The sequence below is a fragment of the Schistocerca gregaria genome, chromosome 5, assembly GCF_023897955.1.
Source record: "Schistocerca gregaria isolate iqSchGreg1 chromosome 5, iqSchGreg1.2, whole genome shotgun sequence".
Classification (NCBI taxonomy): Eukaryota; Metazoa; Arthropoda; class Insecta; order Orthoptera; family Acrididae; genus Schistocerca; species Schistocerca gregaria.
The window spans coordinates 174,580,396-174,599,744 of NC_064924.1; the positions used below are offsets into that span (position 1 = coordinate 174,580,396).

The following is a 19,349-nucleotide window of genomic DNA, read 5'->3' on the forward strand; positions in this document are numbered from 1 at the left end:
AAAAAATCATGTACCTGTGTCCTATGTAAGATTGCCCTACTTTGCGTTTTTTCAAAGCATTATATCTTATGGTCTTTTAATATGGGGCAATAGTGATAAACTGGCCCACTGCAAACCACTGTTTATCAACTTAAACATATTAACTGTTATAAAGATGTATATTTACACTGGCCTACTGCATATAAAGAGCATCTTATCAGAATACCAGCGTAGAAGAGATGTACACTCTCATGGAACCAGAAATGGAAGCCATCTTGACATACCTTACTACAGATTATCCAAGTCACTGAACAGCTACGAAGTGGTGGGTATGAAGATGTTTAACAAACTGCCACTAGAATGGGTAGAAGCTAAATTTCATTTATTTAAAGACAAATTATTCAGTTAGGTAGCTGCAAATCTTTGCTACTCACTTCAGAAATTTTATGACTGTAAAATATCGTAGTGGTACTAGTTTGGAGAGTTCAACATAATTTCTTTAACTGAGTAATTTATGATGCAATGCTTTTCATATTATATGATTTTAAATATTGTATTATATAGAAAACCAATAGTGACATATTGATCTTCAACCCATGTCTATATGCTGTATAACTTGTTTTTATGTAACTTGACTTTATCAATTGCTGTAACAGCTAAACGACAATAAAACTTCATTCAATTCAATTCAGAGGTACGGAATCGGCTATTGCACTGCATAGAAAAGTCATTCTTGAGGCACTGGTCGAAGGTGACCCATGTGAATGGAATTTTGTTAGACTTATCAAAGGCAGTTGAAACAGGGGCCCACATTATTTTATTACATAAATTAGAGTTACTAGGAATAAGAGGTGTGGTTCAAGTCCTACCTAGGAAAGTGGCTGCAGGGTGTTGAGATTTCATATACTTCAGAAAGATTTCTGGTAAAACACTTATCACCTCCAAACAATATTAATATATGCATCCCACAGAGTAGTATATTAGGTCCAATCCTTTTTCTTATTTATATTAACGATTTTACACAAAGTATCAGACTGGGGGGGGGGGGGGGGCGAAATACTATTTGCTGTTGACAGCAACATACTGATCACAGCCAACAGTGTTGACAGAAAAGGCTAATGCAGCCCTCAGAGATGTTCGCAAGTGGTCACTGAAAAATAAAGTAACTTCAAATGTTAAGAAAACTAATTGTATGCAATTCAGGATGATGAGAATAAGGAATGTAATCGAATATGTAATGGATACCAGATTTTTGGAGATGAAGGTAGATTGTCAGTTAAAATGGAAAGAACATGTAAAAGCTTTAACAAAGAGATTATCCATGGCATGTTGTTCCCTATAAATACTTGCACGCTTGTGTGATATTTCATGCTCCAAAATGACATATTTTGGATACAAACACTCAATCCTCATTTATGAAATCATGTTTTGGGGAATAAGTGATAGGAATATTCAGTCTGTCTTAAAGGTACATAAAAGAACTGTATGAATAATAACAAATAGCAGCAATTGGGCCCATTGAGCTGATTTATTAAAAAAACTAGAAATTCTGACTGTCCTATGTGGATACATTATCCAGACTGTAATGCATGTAAGGAAAAATATTCATCTGTATGCTACAAATAGCTGAATACATGACCATGAAACTGCATCCAGCCACTACTTATATCTAAACAGGAAAAACAAGCCCAAAACACAGAACAGTGTGCTATATAATGGCCTAAAACTGTACAACAGGTTGCCACAGAAAATAAAAGTTACAAATGCACTTCATATCTCTAGCCAAAAGCTAAAAACAATTAAGCAAAAGTTGTTACAAGATAAATAGTATTTAGAATAATTGTAGATAGCTATTTAGTAGACAAAATACCACATAGGCCTATATAAAGTGACAGCATTTAGCATAATTATAAAAATTGTAAGAATTGATGTGTAACAATTAAAGAATTGATGTGCAACAATTATAAGAATTGAATTGTAAAAATTGTAAGAATCCATACACGTTTTAGTTCATAAGACAATTGACAACATCCATACAATTGGTATTATTATATGGATGAATAAACATATGAATAATCATGCAGCAGGAGTGACACAGGACTTGCTTCAGCAGTTTCGGTGGGAAATTGACAACACTACAGAAGTGATACTTTTTTTGTCATCCGTCTTCTCACTGGTTTGATGTGACCAACCATGCATTCCTCTCTTGTGCAACCTCATCATCTCACACTTAGAACCTATGTCCTCAATTATTTGCTGGATGTATTCCAAGCTCTGTCTTCCTCTACAGTTTTTGCCGCCTACAGCTCCGTCTAGTTCTATGGAAGTCATTACCTGCTGTCTTAACAGATGCTCTGTCATCCTGTCCCTCCCTCTTGTCAGTGTTTTTCAAATATTCCTTTCCCATTCTGTGCACAACCTCCTCAATCACCTTATCAATCCACCTAATTTTCAACATTCCCCTGTAGTACCACACCTCAAATGCTTTGATTCTCTTCTTTCCTGGTTTTCCCACAGTCCATATTTCATTACCACACAGTGCTGTGCTCCAGACGTATATTACGTACATTCTCGAAAATTTCTTCCTCAAATTAAGGGCTATGTTTGATACTAGTAGAGTTCTCTTGGACAGGAGCGCCCTTTTTGCCAGTGATAGTCTGCTTTTGATGTTCTCCTTGCTCCATCTGTCATTGGTTATTTTGCTGCCAAGGTACCAGAATTCCTTAACTTCATCTATTTTGTGACCATCAATCCAAATGTTAAAGTTTCTCACTTTTCTAATTTCTGCTGCTTCTCATAACTTACATCTGTCTTTGATTTACTCTCAGTCCATATTCTGTATTCATTACATTGTTAAGTCCATTCAGCATATGTAATTCTTCTTCACTTTCAGTCAGTCATCAGTGAATCGTATCACTGATATCCTTTCACCTCGTATTTTAATTGCACTCCTGAACCTTTCGTTTATTTCTATCATTGCGTCTTCGATGTACGCATTGAACAGAAGGGGGGAAAGACTACATCCCTGTCTTACATCCTTTTTAATCCGAGCACTTCATTCTTGGTCGTCCACTCTTATTATGCCATCATGGCTCTCTCCCTATAGCTTCCCCCCATTTTCCTCAGAATTTGGAACATCTTGCACCATTTTACATTGTCAAACGCTTTTACCAGGTCGACAAATCCTATGAAAGTGTCTTGATTTTTTTTAGTCTTGTTTCCATTACCAACTGCAACGTCAGAATTGCATCTCCAGTGCCTCCTTTTCTAAAGCCAAACTGATCGTCATGTATCACATCCTCAATTTTTTTTCCATTCTTCTATATATTTTCTCTTGTCAGCAACTTGGATGCATGAGCTGTTAAGCTGATTGTGCGGTAATGCTCGCATTTGTCAGCTCTTGCAGTCTTCGGAAGTGACAACGAACGTAAAGAATTCGTTAATCAATGGTTCAACAACTTGTTGGCAAATGAGTATGCAGAAGGCATAGAAAAGCTGGCAAAATCGTACAAGTGCCTAAATTTGAATGGTGGCTACTTGGGTATCAAATCGTTTATAAAATGCAGTTTAGTTTAATTATATCAAATAATAATTTCTGAATAAAGAAACATTCTTTACTTGGTGTGTTGCCCTCATATGTTGTGCAGTTATGGACTAAGTGGGCGGCCCACCTCGGGCTCCTCAGGATCCGACAGTTTTTAATTAGATCCCTAACAATGCCAAAATACGTTCAGTAAATAAGAGACAGTTTGGAGTTTGAGACCCTCATACATATGCAAAATAAATGTCGGGAAAGACTGCAGAGGACACATTAAAAAATATTCAAGAGTAGTGGGAAAAAGATGGGCTGTATATTTTGTTGTATTTGGCTCAAAGTTACGACAGTGTTGTGTTAGTGTCAAGTGTGCATGGAGGAGTGCAATGAAAACTTCAAGAAATCAGTGCAAAAGCTCCATTCAACCCTGTGCTAATTATTCCTTTAATATTTGTGGAGTTCACACATTTTCATGTGTTCTCTTAAGCGTCTTCTGTTTTTGAACTGCATAGAAATTATAGTTACTCATTGTAGTCTTCTACACATAGACTATAATTCTAGAAAAAAAGGAAATAGTTTGAAACAATGCCTGATACTCGTGGGAGTACTCATTACAATTCAATTAAAGTCATAAAAGAAAACATGAAACAGTTGTGAACAAGAAACTTCTTGGCAGATTAAAACTGTGTGCCAGACCAAGACTCGAACTTGGGACTTATGAATTTTACAGGCAAGTGCTCTACCAACTATTTTTCAAATAACTTTGGCTTATATAGGAGGGGATAATAAAGTTTTTCTTACATCATTAGCAAATGACTGCAGTAGCAGTGTACATAAAAAAGAAAAACAAATAAGGTTGGAGATGCAAAGCCGTCCATGAATAAAACATGTGTAAGAGAAAATGTTTAGAAGACCAAGAGAGAAAAGGAAGGAAAAAGTTAAGGAAACTAGGAAGAATTGTCCGTTCTATCACTGGAAAGTGGGTGGGGAGGCCCCAGCTGATCTCCATAGCGCATGATTTTGTGACGTTTACAGTGCTTCCTGGCCCACACTATAACGGGTAATCCACTGCATTGTGGCTTATGTCTCGTCCACGGAACATAAGACAAGGGGCGAGTCCTTCACGAAGCAGCGGAAAACGTGGTCCCAGAGTGGAATACCTGTCAAGCATCATGATAATCCACAGATCAGTGGTTCCATTGTGATGACGTAAAGCATAGTCAACAGTGGACAACTCTGTTGTACTGAGTGTGTGATACATATTGAGTCTTCTGTTAATAGAAGCCTGGACGTAACCCTTCAAAGATGCACATGATCACTTGTCTAAAAATCAGAGGAATTGCCGTCCAGTCTATGACTGCATTGAGTAATTCATGATTGATGCAGTCAAACAATTGATGGAGATTAAAAAGCCAGGCAGTCAGGAGTGTATTGCCGTGGTGATCACATCTCGTATTCACAGAGGGCAGGCTGGATGTTATTATCGGCGCCTAAGGACACATTTGTACATGGGGGACAACTAGCTGTAACATATGTTTAAGTCACACAGCTAGAAGGCGCGTGAAAATCTCGAAATTGGAATTTTATAACTTGATCGGCTGATAACTGTCAATCCGTGTTCCTCCTGTGGCTTTCAGGACTGGCATAAGAAAGCCATCCATGAACGTTGGTGGTGGGTGCACCATACCAGACAAAAGATCCCAGTACATGTCTCTCCATCGCAATAACATCAGCTCTTGGAATATTCTATAAAACTCTAGCAGTAAAACCATTAGGGATGGGCGGCTAATTCAGTGGTCCCTTGGCCACAGTTGTAAGGACATCATCATTGGTAATTTCTGCAGCGACGACAGTTGCTACTATGGTATCTAATGTATCATGGATCTCCTGGAAAACCTAAGAAATAGCTTCTGCACCAAGTGTCAAGTGCTGTGAAGGCATCAATGGAGGGAGCTCGCGATGTCAACCGTTGTCAATCAGGTAGGTCTAAGGCTGACATTAAGAGCTGTTGACATCGTCGAAAATTTTGGCCGGTATGATGCATAGAAAGTTCTTTGCTGCTAAACCTGTGTTGGTTGTGTGTTCGTATAACAGCTCCCTCCAGATGGAACTTGGGCAAGTTTGAAATGTTAGCTTTGATGTGTTGGGCTTCATTTTGATGATCTGGGTATGGGGAAAGATCCAGGAGACTGTGTAGAGCGCTGTAGTAAAAATCTGTTACAGTGGTTGTTCCACCTGTATTTGGCTGTACCATATTGTGTCAAGGTGTGGTGGATGGCCAGTTTGGTGCACAGTATCCACCTAAGCAGTCTGGTCTCATACCACATGATGCATTTAACACAAGTGCACCATGTTTCTGTGACATGTTGTGGACATTTGGGGTCTCCTAATAGTCTAGAGGATTGGGTGTCAGAGCATCAGTGACTATATTCTATCGAGTTGGCTGGTGGAGTGTCTCATGATGTGTATATGCCCTGGGTGGTCGCCCTGTACCACACTCGAAGTGTTGATGAGATGAAGGCAGTGGACCAAGAAGTGAAGTTTCATGTATGCAAAATATATTCAGCGTAGACTGGGTCCAACCACTCGGTTTATCCTTGCAACATTGGGAATTGCAATCTCTTCTTGGAGGAGGATTGCCACGCTGTTCTGTTATATATCTGTTGGCGTGGCATATGTCCCATATCTATAAGACCTAGACCAAGTCACTGTTCTCCGCTCTTGTAGAAGTATGATGTCAATGTCTACTTCTTGTAGCATGTCATGGTGTAATTGAAGTTTAATGTGGGGGCTGATATTATTGGTATTGATAGTAATTGTTCGGTATGCCTGGTGGGGGATCCATGGTGACAGTACGCTTATAGCTGCCGAAGGTTGCCATGCACGATTGTGGATGGCCATAGCACTCGCAGGAGTCGTTGTGGGAAGACCCTCCAATTTAGTGTTGGTCTGGTGGGGGAACAGACCTCATTTCTGCGTTGGGTGGAGGTGTCAAATCCGCATCATCTGCCGATGAAAACTTTCCACCAGTTTCAACATTTGTGAGAGGTAGCAGTGCTAGCAGAGTTGGCTCAACTGCTTCGGCGATGTCGGGCGTGCTAATATCCATGGCTTCTGGACGCGATTCTTGCTCTCAATTTCTGGTGGATAACTGACAGTCTGGTGCAGAAGGTCTCACTTTGCCTGCGGAAAATGATTCATTTGTGTATGCACTCATATTTGTGTGTCACATTGGCCTGTGAAGGTGGCTCACTGGCCGATTCTGGTGTCTTGCGGCATTTCTTATAACGTTAGGGTGACTTTTGCTTTCGGCAATGTGTTTCAGAGTCTGAGGAAGGAAGAGATTTGTGCCATTCTGATACAAAAGCCGTGGCCGGTATAATTTCGGTAATCACTCTCTATGGAGAGACTCTCATAGGTATTCTTGTGAACTCTAAGATGGGTGTGTCTGGTTGGAAATCAGGTCTGCAGGTGGCACTACCAGTGGCAAGGTACTGTGACACGTCTGGTCGTGTCAATCCTGGGAGGGTATTACGAACTGTGTTTTGTGAGGTCTTGGTGTGCAGTGCCGCCAAGTACGTAAGTGGAAAGGCAGTTGTGGTTCAGTCACTGTTTGTGACATCATGTCATAGTTGTGTAATGTGACATTACCCGCAAACACTAAGGATGTGGTCCATGCCACAACCAGAGCATATTCAATGTTGTCCTTGTATATGACCACTACTCGGTGTATGCCTACAAAAATGATGGAATGTGGCATTTGTGGTCTATTCAGACCTGTCTAACACTACTGAGTACTGTGCACGTCGCAAATTGCATCCATGTTTTGGCTACTGGACTGATTTTTCCACACAGTCTTAGCACCTGATGACTGTATCTTCTGCACGTACGTGTACATCAACATTGAAACTCAGCAAGCCACCGTATGGAGCGTGGCGGAAGGTACTAATAGTATTTTCATTTTCTGTTCCATTCGCAATTGAGCAAGGGAAAAACGACTGTCTATATGCCCCTGCATCAGCCCTAATTTCTCGTATCTTCTCTTCCTGGTCCATATGTACAATGTATGTTGGTGTCAGTAGAATCGTTTGACAGTTAGCTTCAAATGCCAGTTTTCTAAATTTTCTCAAAAGTGTTTCTCGAAAAGAACGTCGCCTTTCCGTCAGGGGTTCCCATTTTAGTTTCCAAAGCATCTCCCAAACACTTACATGTTATTAAACCTATGAGTAACATGTATAATATGCCGCCTCTAATTGTTTCGACGTCTTCATTTAATCCGAGCTGGTACGGATCCCAAACGCTCGAGCTGTACTCAAGAACAGGTTGCACCAGCCTCTTGAATGTGGTCTCCTTTACAAATGAACCACTTTTTCTTAAAATTCTCCCAGTAAACCAAAGTCAACCATTCACCTTCGATACCACAGTTCTCACATGCTAGTTCAATCTCATACTGCTTTGCAACGTTACACAACTTGACTGTGTCGAGCAGGACACTAGTATCCGAACATTACTGATTTGATCTTCCTACTCAGCCGCATTAACTTACATTTTTCCACAGTTGGGCCTAGCTGCGTTTCATCACACCAACTGAAAATTTTGTCCAAGTCGTCTACTATATCCTTACAATCACGCAACTTCGACACCTTACCATACATCACGGCATTATCAGCAAACATCTGCTGATTGCTGCCCTCCCTGTCCGCCAAATCATTTATGTATATAGAGAAAGTCAGCTGTCCCATCACACTTCCCTGGGGCATTTTTGACGATTCTCTTGTCTCTGACGAACACTCGCCATCGAGGACAACATACTAGGTTCTATTATTTAAGAAATATTCGAGCCACTCACATATCTGTGAACCTATTCCGCATGTTCGTACCTTTGTTATCAGCCTGCGATGGGGCACTGTATCAAATGCTTTCCGGAAATCTAAAAATATGGAATCTGCTTGTAGCCCTTCATCCATAGTATATCACGTGAGAAAAGGGCAAGCTGAGTTTCTCACGAGCGATGCTTCGTAAAACTGTGCTGTTTCTTGGACATAAGCTTCTCAGTGTCAAAAAAGTTTATTATATTCGAACTGAGAATATGTTCAAGAGTTCTGCAACAAACAGAAGTTACGGATATAGCTCTGTAATTTTGCGGGTCCGTTCTTTTACCCTTCTTATATGCTGGAGTCACGTGCGCTTTTTGCCAGTCGCTTGGGCTTTGTCCTGGGCGAGAGATTCACGATAAATGCAAGCTAGGTAAGGGGCCAATGCCGTTGAATAATCCTTGTAAATTCGAAATGGGATTCCATCCTGACCTGGTGATTTATTTACTTCCATATCTTATTACTATGTCGTCCATAGGGAGTCTGTCCGATTGTCAAATGACAGTATGTTTGTACGATTCTTCTGTGTGAACGATTTCTTGAACGTGAAATTTAAAACTTTGGCTTTCGTTTTGCTGTGTTGAATTGCCATACCAAACTGGTCAACAAGGGACTGAATGGAAGCCCTAGACCCGCAGAGCGATTTTCCGTAAGATCAGAATTTTCTTGGGATATTTGCCAGATCTTTTGTTAAGGTGTGACAGTGGTAGCTGAGACCCGCTTAGCGATTTCACGTAAGATCAGAGTTTTCTCGGGATCACTGCCAGATCTTTTGTTAAAGTGTGACGGTGGTAGCTGTTGTATGCTTCCCCAATACATCTTTTCACGGATACACAAATCTCTACTAACCTCCGCTTGTTGTTATTTGTGTGTTCGCTTTTGATTCGAGAGCGCAACAGCCTGTGCTTCCTCAGCATCCTCCGAATTTTGTTGTTAAATCATGGTGGGTCTTTTTCATCCTTTATCCACTTACTGGGCCCTAATTCCCCAGACCACGATTTACAATCTGCTTATATAATCATCTTGGGGCTTAAGCTCTTTTTTCCATGTTTGCTTTAACAATACACATGGTTTTGGATAGAGTCCGCCAAACATGTTTACTGCAGTTGCAGCATCTTCTGCGCGCTTTTATTTTATGGTTGTTAATGATAAGGAATATTCTTTACTGTTTGTATACATGTAACTAATAGTTTTAAAATCGTAATTACAGATATTTGAAAACAACACATAAAATTATGAATTCATACCTTCTTCCACATGGCGTGGTTTTTCTGATGCTCTATAAGTCGGTCTCGTCTAATAATTCTTTGAGGGCAGAGAACAGAGTTCCATTGCAGAGAGCTGTGTATTCATTTATCACTTGTTTTCCTTCCACTAAGGCTTTTTGTATCCTGATAATTTTCTTCAATTATAAGTTTTTATGGGGGGCTGTTGTTGCATTTGAGAATTTTAAAATCAGTATTAATGTTTGTTGGGTTATGTTTCTTGTCCATTAGGTGTGCAGCAAATGTGGAATGACAGCTATTACTTTTTAATGCTCTTCTGTGTTCTATGTATCTGGTATTAAAATTTGCTGCTTGTGTGCCCCATGTAAACTGATTTGTAGTCCTGACATGTTAGTTGGTAAATACTAGATGCGTTGTGTTTGTCTGTGCTTGTGTTGGTTGTCCTTAGTTTTCGCAGTTGAGTTGTCTGTCCTGTGGGCTATTTTTACCCCTTGTTTTTTTTAGTATGTTGCCTATTCTGTTGACTGCTTTGTTGTTGTAGGTGAGAGTGAATCACTTGTTTGTCACTGTGGGTGTTTCTTGTTCATGTGTACTCATATGTGTGGTCTGTGTTGTTGCAAGTTAATGAGGAGGCGTTTGTTGTAGTGTGTTGGATGTCCTTTTTAATTTTGTGGTTCAGGTTATGTATAGTGTTTGTGTCATATCCATTCTCTACTGCTATTTCTCTGATTGTCTGTAATTCATTCTTGTAGTTGTTTTCAGTAAGTGGCGTTTTGTTCAGTCTGTGTAGCGTATGTTGGAACCCGGCTAGTTTGTGTGTAATCGGATGATTAGGATCTTTGTGAATGGTTGTGCTGGTGGTGGTCACTTTCCTGAATATGTAGAAGTGGTGCTGGTTGTTGTGTATGTATATTAAGAGGTCAAGGAAGTTTTACCTTTTGCCATGTTCTGTTTCTATGGTTAATTTTGTTTTTGGTTGTACTTTGTTTATATCACCTACGGCCTTGCCACAGTGGTAACACTGGTTCCCATCAGATCACCGAAGTTAAGCGTTGTTGGGCTAGTCTAGCAATTGGATGGGTGACCATCCGGTCTGCAGAGCGTTATTGGCAAGTGGGTTGCACTCAGTCCTTGTGAGGCAAACTGAGGATCTACTTGATTGAGAAGTAGTGGCTCCGGTCTCCGAAATTGACATATGGCTGGGAGACCGATGTGCTGACCACATGCCCCTCCATATCTGCATCCAATGATGCCTATGAGCTGAGGATGACACGGTGTCCGGTTAGTACTGTTGGGCCTTCATGGCCTGTTTGGGAGGAGTTTAGTTTAGTTTACTTAGTTTATATCATGGTGGAATTGTTGGATGCGACTTGGTGTTTCATCTAGAAGGCATATGATGTCATCTACCTAACGGTAACAATATATTATCCGGTATTGTTTGGGTCTTACTATTGTTTCAAATATTTTAGTTTCAGTGTGATTGAGAAAAATGTTGGCTAGGAGTCCACTGGCTGGTGACCCCATTGAAAGCCATTCTTCTTATGAGTAGAACTAATTGTCAAATGAGAAATAGTTTTGCTCTGTGATTACTTGTAGAATGCTAGCTATTTCTCTTATGTGAGGTTTGGTAATTTTGGCTTGTTCTTCTAATTGCTGTTTCATGATGATGATGATGATGATGGTTTCTGTGGTGGGGATATTGGTGTACATGGATGTGATGCCAATGATGGGAGTGTGGCTGTTGTGGATATGTTGATGTCTTTGATTTGTTGTATCAGCTCTTCAGTGTTGTGTATGCTTCTGTTATTTGTGTGTATGTAATGTTTCTGTAAGTATGTGTGCCCTTCTGAAATTGGCAAGGGGCATATCGGAGTGCCGTCCTTGTGGAGCTTTAGTAGGCTGCTCAGTGTTGGGGGTTCTTTTTTTCAGCCATTTTTCTTTCTGATTTATCAGTATGTGTGAGGTATATTTTAGGAGTGCTAGTCTGTTCTTCTGGTATCTTTGTGTTGGTTCACTGGTTAGCTTTGTTATGTTGTTGTCTTCCAGAAATTTTAAGTTTTTTTAAATTGTATTCATCCTGTTTTATTATTATCATGATGCAGCCCTTGTCTGATCTCATAATGACTGCTTCATTGTTTTTAAGTTTGTCCTTTATTTTTCTGGAGATTTCTTATTCTTCAGTTTTTGTTCCTGTAAATATGTTGTTTTTGTTTTCCTTTATTATACATCTTATTTCTTCTGCGACTAATTCTCTTGTCAGACCTGCATTGAAGTTTGGGTTATTGTTCCTTTCCTGTTGTTTTATGATGAACTCACTTTCTGTGATAAGTTTCTCTACTGTCTTGCGTGTGATGTTTGTGTTGATATTGTATTTTGGACCTTTTACTAGAAACTTTATTTCTTGGTTAGTTAGTTGTATGTCAGTAAGGTTGACCAGACGTTTGTATAATGTGTGGTTTGCTTGCTTTCTATTTTTATGTGCAAAAACTTTATTGTGTTTTAAAAGAATGTCTAGTTTTTGTTGTTGTTTATTCCATTTTGATGTTATTCCATCCTCCACTTAACTAATTTACGACACCAGAGTAGCCACAGTTGGCGGTGTCATGGTGTCAGTAGTAGCCTGACCACAGGCAAATGTGATCTAAATCTTGCTGCAAGCAAATGGTTCCCAATGGTCCCCAATTACACAAAGGATGCAATATATGCCCAGATTTTGTCCTGACTGAGTTCAGTTGCCATAACTACTGACACAATGCGTCGATCTTGATGTGCGTCTGTACTACACGAATGTCCAGAACTTAGTTTGTAGTTGTGGGGATGATCCACTGACCACTGCTGAAAGCAGCGTCACAACACCGATACATTGTTCCCAGCATGTGCAGTGATTCAGCGATATGTCATTCCTGGAGGCCTGTAATGCTCCAAGTTGAAATAATTCAAATTAACTCGTTGGTGGACCAGGTTCTACCCTAGAATGAATGTTGCAAACGCTGTTTACCTCAACTCAGCATACTTACTACCCTGCGGACTCAAAACAGAGGGTGTTCAGACAGGCCACCTGCGCGCCATCTGATCGCCGATGAGTGTTACAATGAACCACTAACACTAAAACCCTCCAGTGTGGACATATATATTCTGGTGCAACTGAACACATTCCTTGAGGGTCCTGAATATTTTTTCTGGCGGTGTATATTTCAATTACTACAGTGGACAAAACACACTTTATAAATACATAGTTGACGTTTTTTGTCAGGCATTACATCTATGTTATTCATGATATACGCACTGTAAATACAATTACATCAATTTGCAAACAGACCAGAGACCTTATGTAGTTGACCCACGCCTCCAACAGGCTTAGTCTCTCATTGATCTTGAGCATTATTAAGTGTATGTCTGCTACATCCTGATTGCAGCAGCTCTCTTATTTTGCATCCTGTAATTCCTTGTTTTGGAGTTTTATATGTAACACACACATTTATAAATTTACTGATATACTGCTGCAGTGCAGCATTCGCAAACTGTCCGACGTAAATATAATTAGAATAATATAGGGTACAATGCATTTTAACCATTTTATCGCAACTAAAGATGGGAGAAAACCCGAAATGCATCATGGTATAAATAAAGTTATATAAAAGTGGGTGATTGCTGTATTTCTTCAAGTAATTTAGTCTACACATCTTTTACTCAACCCCCAGTGTCATGAATAAATCAGGATTCATTTGTACTTTTACTCTTGCATAGACCGATTGCAAGATGAACTCAGTTTTCTCTTTTTCTCCAAGACTGTTAAATTGGTTTTGTTTGCTGGGGTGACGTAGTTTATAGTTCTTAGTGGTTAAAAGATCAGTTGAGAGTACGTTCCCTACATAGGATGTCAGTTCAACAAAAATTACTAAATAAATATAAAAACTGCTTCGCAAAATACGAGGTTTATTCAGAAAGTTCCGGAATTTTGTCAACAAAATTTTTCTACGCTAACATTTCCCTTATTGTGCATGGTCTCCTTCGAAATACTCTCCTTAACAATTGATACAGCCCTCCCTACCCCATTTCCACTTCTGGAAGCATTCTTGCTATGCCTCTTGCTGGATCGCGCGAAACGCATCTGCGAAATTTCTTTTGTCTCGTCAATTGTTGCAAATCCTCGTCCTTTCAATGGGGTTTTCAACTTCGGAAATATAAAAAGTCCGCAGGGACCAGGTCTGGAGAGTACGGAGTATGAGGCAGCCCAGTGATTTAGTTTTTTGTTCACTAGTCACGCACCAACATGGATGAATGTACGAGTGCGTTATCGTGATGCACTTTTACATTTGCCAATTAGTTTTCATTCAAAAAAATTCTTTGGTCACCAATGATCTGGCCTTCCTAACAAACGTCCATATAACTTAAATGTTTTTCTTCCAATTCTACCTGTGTTTCATTTGCCCTTATTTCATTATAAGTTTTTTATAGTTTCTTGATATTCTGGCACTTCTTCATAAATAACCATTTCCGCAGTTGATGGAGACTTCTTTTTGAGGTCAGCATTTAAAATCGATGGTTCTGATCCACAGCAAAGGACAGATTGAACTATTAGCCAACCCACTCTTTTCTTTTTGTTGTTAGAAATGTGCATGTCCCACTAAAAAGAATTCATGCACCCTATTACTTTTCTGCTTGATTGTATTCTGTATTTTACTTCTGTATTATCCAATCCACGTTCGTCACTATATGCCCATTGATATTTAATTTTTTCTACCTGTCTTATAACTGCTCCGTCACTGACGTATATTTCAAATGTATTGCCACGATTCACTGCCAGATATTAGAGTTTTGTTAGGCTCATCTCTAGTCCTTATTTGTCCTATTCCTGATATACATGTACACACGATCATATTCATCTTGTGCTAGAATGTATAGTTCATCACTAAAACTTTAAAGAAAACACCTGTACGTCATTGACAATGATGCCCATTCCTCCACAGCCGTTTTTCCATCTTCAGAGAGCCACTTCAATGTATGAACTGAACAAGAATGGTGACATACTGCAACCTTGTTGTAGCGTTTTTGTGTCACCGATAGGTTGTTCAAAATGGCTCTGAGCACTATGGGACTTAACTTCTGAGGTCATCAGTCCCATAGAACTTAGAACTACTTAAACCTAACTAACCTAAGGACGTCACACACATCCATGCCCGAGGCAGGATTCGAACCTGCGACCTTAACGGTCGCGCGGTTCCAGACTGTAGCGCCTAGAACCGCTCGACCACGCCGGCAGGCCGATAGGTTGTAATAATGATTGAATTGGCATTTTGATCGCTCTCTTCCATGCTCGTCTATACAGTGCAGAAAGTATTGTAAAATTAAAAATATTAAATCTGTGTTTTTTCAGATTTGTACTTACCTCCTGTGGCGACAGTGGACACCGGCACTCCTGTTTGATGGGACATGAAGCCCAGAACAGAAAACACAACGAATCCCGCGAAGATACTGGTGCCACAGTTCATCACCGGTACCAGGACAGAATCCCTGTATGCAAGTGACAATCAAATATTTATGTTTTAGTTCCATAGAGTCAGGGACCGTTTCACTCTAGTAAATGAATGACAGTTAAGTATACTGATCAACTAAAATAACAACAATAACAAAGTGACTGCATAATATGTTAACATCAGATTACTTATAATTGGTGAGATGGAAGTTACGTCTTACTTTTAGTTTCCAGCTCGGAATTTTCTTGGAGTGATTCTGGAAAACCGGAAACCTATACGGCTGGCCATTGTAGTTGGTACTGTCTTCATAAAAACAATATTTCATTTGAGCAATTTCCAGTTAAACAGCCACAGTTAAGTTGTTTACAAAAACACGTCAAACCTTTTGGAAGAAGGGCGAAGCAGAAAAAGTAAAGCGTATTTCAAAGAATGCGAAAATCATTCGCAGTAACACGCCGATTCTAATCGAATGTAATACAGAAGGTGTGTGACGTGGAATAGTTTTCGCTGTGGAATTTAATGTTTAATGTCGGCATGTATCACGCTTTGCCGTTGCAGTGTTATCAGAGACAGCTGGAACATGTACAAGACATTGTAAAACAAGAATCAAGGCTCAAATAATTTTTATGTTGTAGCTAACACTATTCACCTTAGGAGATGTTGAACTATTTATAGTACGTAAGTCTTTGAATGACTACAGTAGTAACCGAGAGAGCTCCCATTACTGTTCGCTGTTTTCAGATTTGTGTCTGTGTCGTGGTGTAACGTCCGTTTGCAACAGCGAACACACGTGTGCCACATGTTACGATACTTGCGTTCCATTTTAGAAGTTTTGACTTCTGAATACCTGTGTTGTTACATACGAGTAATTCATACCTACTTATTTGTTGTTTTCATATTTGCGAAAGGTCGGTGCGGCATCTCGCCTGCTCTCACTGTTCATCACATTTACGATAAAACATTCCTACTACATGACATATTCTATAACCAATGTTTTGTGTACCAATATGTCCGCGTCGCCCACTCTCACACCCTCCTGACCCATACCCATCCTGAAGCCCCCCGCCCACCATAGCTAAACTGGACAATATATAAACAGGGAAAATCATTACACTCGCCAACAAGCAGCAGGAGGTAGTGGTATCCCATCGACGGCGATGATTAGACCGTGGAGAATGTGGCGCATTTCCAGGCGTGTAGAATAGCAGTTCGGCTTCCTTTAAAGGGTGTACCCTCAACGCATGGAGTGCTCTGAAATCTGTATTTTTGTTCCCTCAGAATGGTGGAACATATCTTGACTATTGCATTAAATGTCATAGAATGCTAACACGTTGTGAACACTGACGAATTTTGCGTGAATCGTGGTACAGATGATCATGGCGGTCACAGTAGAATTTGGCACTTTAGGGAATAGTTGCAACATTTCAGTAATGTCCGCCTCCGATAGCTGAGTGGTCAGCGCGACAGACTGTCAATCCAAAGGGCCCGGGTTCGATTCCCGGCTGGGTCGGAGATTTTCTCCGCTCAGGGACTGGGTGTTGTGTTGTCCTAATCATCATCATTTCATCCCCATCGACGCGCAAGTCGCCGAAATGGCGTCAAATCGAAAGACTTGCACCAGGCGAACGGTCTACCCGACGGGAGGCCCTCGTCACACGACATTTCGTTTCATTTCATTTCAGCAATGATGCATGAATGTCAGAAACCTGGCACACATCAACTCTGCCACAGTCGACTCCTAATCAGTTGTCGTGTTCTTCCTAACTCGGGAAACAAGCGAGCATTTTCAGGAATTATGTCTCTACATTATGATAATATATGAGTGCACATATAGTTTCCAAAACTTGGGGGACAGTATGAGGCGTGGCCACCGTTCCTTAGTCTACTAGGTTCCAGACTTTTTACCTACCCGGAACGAGTTGGAATCTACTAGTGCAGTTTCTGCTCCGTTGTCTGCCTATGACTCAGACACACAACACGCATTAGGGATACGGTTGCATCAAGAATACTGGACCTCTTTTGATCACATACGAAACGCATATGGCGCCTTAGAAGTGAAGCCTGCCCTACTGTTGAACCAGTCCTTAACGTGTTGTAGAGTCGACAATACATACAGATACACATTGGTCGATTGAAACATGTCGACAAGCTTGTAGTGTGAGAACGAGTGCGCCAAGGTCGCATGATGAAGAATGAAAGCCCTATGACAAGTACTGGTCATAAAAAGAAAACATTCGACGAAGGGGTATCACAAGATGAATAGTCGAATATTGACACACTATTGACTAAAGGCTGGGAAATGTTGCTATTAAACTCCAAGACGTTGGACGTTCATTCCTTACTAAAGAATGTTGCCGCCAGAGTTTTATCTGCTCTGTAACGTAGAAAAAGAGACATTCGGTGGTGTAAATGACTGAAGAGAACAATCTTAAGGAAAATAGGAACTTTAGTGCATGTAGCTATGATCATCAAATGGCTCTGAGCATTATGGGACTTAACATCTATGGTCATCAGTCCCCTAGAACTTAGAGCTACTTAAACCTAACTAACCTAAGGACATCACACAACACCCAGTCATCACGAGGCAGAGAAAATCCCTGACCCCGCCGGGAATCGAACGCGGGAACCCTGGCGCGGGAAGCGAGAACGCTACCGCACGACCATGAGCTGGGGACCAGTGCATGTAGCTCTTCACAAATTGTTGCAAATGTGGCTCAACAGCTAATGGTCCACACGTTTGATCTTACTCAATAAAAAACGATCAGCTGACTGCAGTGGATGCAGGTAAATCGCGATTAGGTGTCACTACATCATTTCGATGATCAGGGCAGGGTAAATTGTCTTCCAGCAGATCACAAGCTGCAGACCTGCACAGCGGTTAGTACAGATCTATCCCCATTCTTTCGAGAATCGATCTCCTATGTATAAATCATGGTTTTTCACACATCTCATTGTTTATGGGAGGGGGAGGGGGGCCCTCCAACGTTTTCATCCAGTGCTGGTAACACGACCGTACTTCACTACGTAGAGGCTTTCTGAAAATTGTAAGAACAGTTTTATCCAGTTAGATGACTCATCTATTGCCAAGGATATCTCAGCCTATACTTCGTACGTTGGAAAAATATCTCTGGCAGATAACAGCGCTGTTGCCAGCTTTCAAACGCGAAGTGCAAACGGTTGCCGCAATACTGACTGAAAAACATAGCTGCCAAACACCTCAGCAGTACCAAGTCGTTGCCATGGAAGCGTAAACAAAAGTACGTTACGTGACTGGTCGTGGCAGACGTGGGAAGCAGCCACACCAAGCTCATTTTAACTCTCAAGGATTTTCTCTTGACGTAAAGACTCTAAGTTATTACGTTAAAGGTGGTGAATATGTTGATGACGATAGTGTCTGCCACTACAGAACAAAATGGCGCTTGCGATGGACCAGGAATTGTTTCATCACTTGTTATGAATGAAACCTGACAGTAGAGCACAAAAGTTAATGACTACCGCATAGTACACACGTTGTTATTACTTTTAAGTAGACTCTGTTGCAGAGTAATAACCTGTTACATCAGTAATAATATTGAACAGAAAAAAACACAAGCCCCCCAAAGTCTTCTGACTTCCATCGACTTAGAACTAAGGAGTCCAGGGATATAGAAAAGGCTTGCGAATAGTTCCCAACTCTAAATGATTACAAACACATAAAAGACTGCATTACCATTTGACATTATTTCTGAACTGGTTGTAACTGGCCATGTTGACAATTCCTCCCCATCCAGGTCCAAGGGAGAAGAATATCTGGATTGCTGCATCAGCCCAAACCTAAAACAAATGAGCAACCAGCATAGTTAGAATGCTCAAATGGTTGTCGTAGGTGGAAACAAACGGTAATGCACGGACTGTTATTTTTTTAATAGTGACTAATATGGCATAAAAATTCCACGAACAGTGTATTTACTGTGTAATAGCTACGGAATATACATGTTATTGCGAAAAGGCATTCTGTATCGTCTCCTGTTTGATAGGTATTCTACGCTTGCCGTGTATGACGTTCATACACGTATCTGTTGGCATGGCAGCACAAAGCTTACATCCGTCAACTTTGGATGGGATGGTTACACTATCAGTTTAGTTACTAACAAATATTCATCACTGACGGCGTATGCAGATCGCAGTACTTTCGGCACACTGATTTTTTTCGTAGTCATTAGCCATGCCGTCTTCTATGCTTCACAAAATATTGTCCCACACTAAGAAGCTTCCTTTT

At 40.5% G+C, this 19,349-nt stretch overlaps 1 protein-coding gene across 1 annotated transcript in view; it reads right to left on the reverse strand.

The window, feature by feature from the left end:
- Positions 1–19,349, reverse strand: part of LOC126272934 (sodium- and chloride-dependent glycine transporter 1-like) — a 138,331-nt gene that overhangs the window by 43,645 nt on the left and 75,337 nt on the right. Inside the window, exons 8-9 of the mRNA XM_049976232.1 lie at positions 18,801–18,904; positions 15,004–15,128 (exon numbers count right to left, since the gene is read on the reverse strand). Of these exons, the coding sequence (XP_049832189.1) occupies positions 15,004–15,128; positions 18,801–18,904 (229 nt within the window). The remainder of the gene's footprint in view (positions 1–15,003; positions 15,129–18,800; positions 18,905–19,349) is intronic.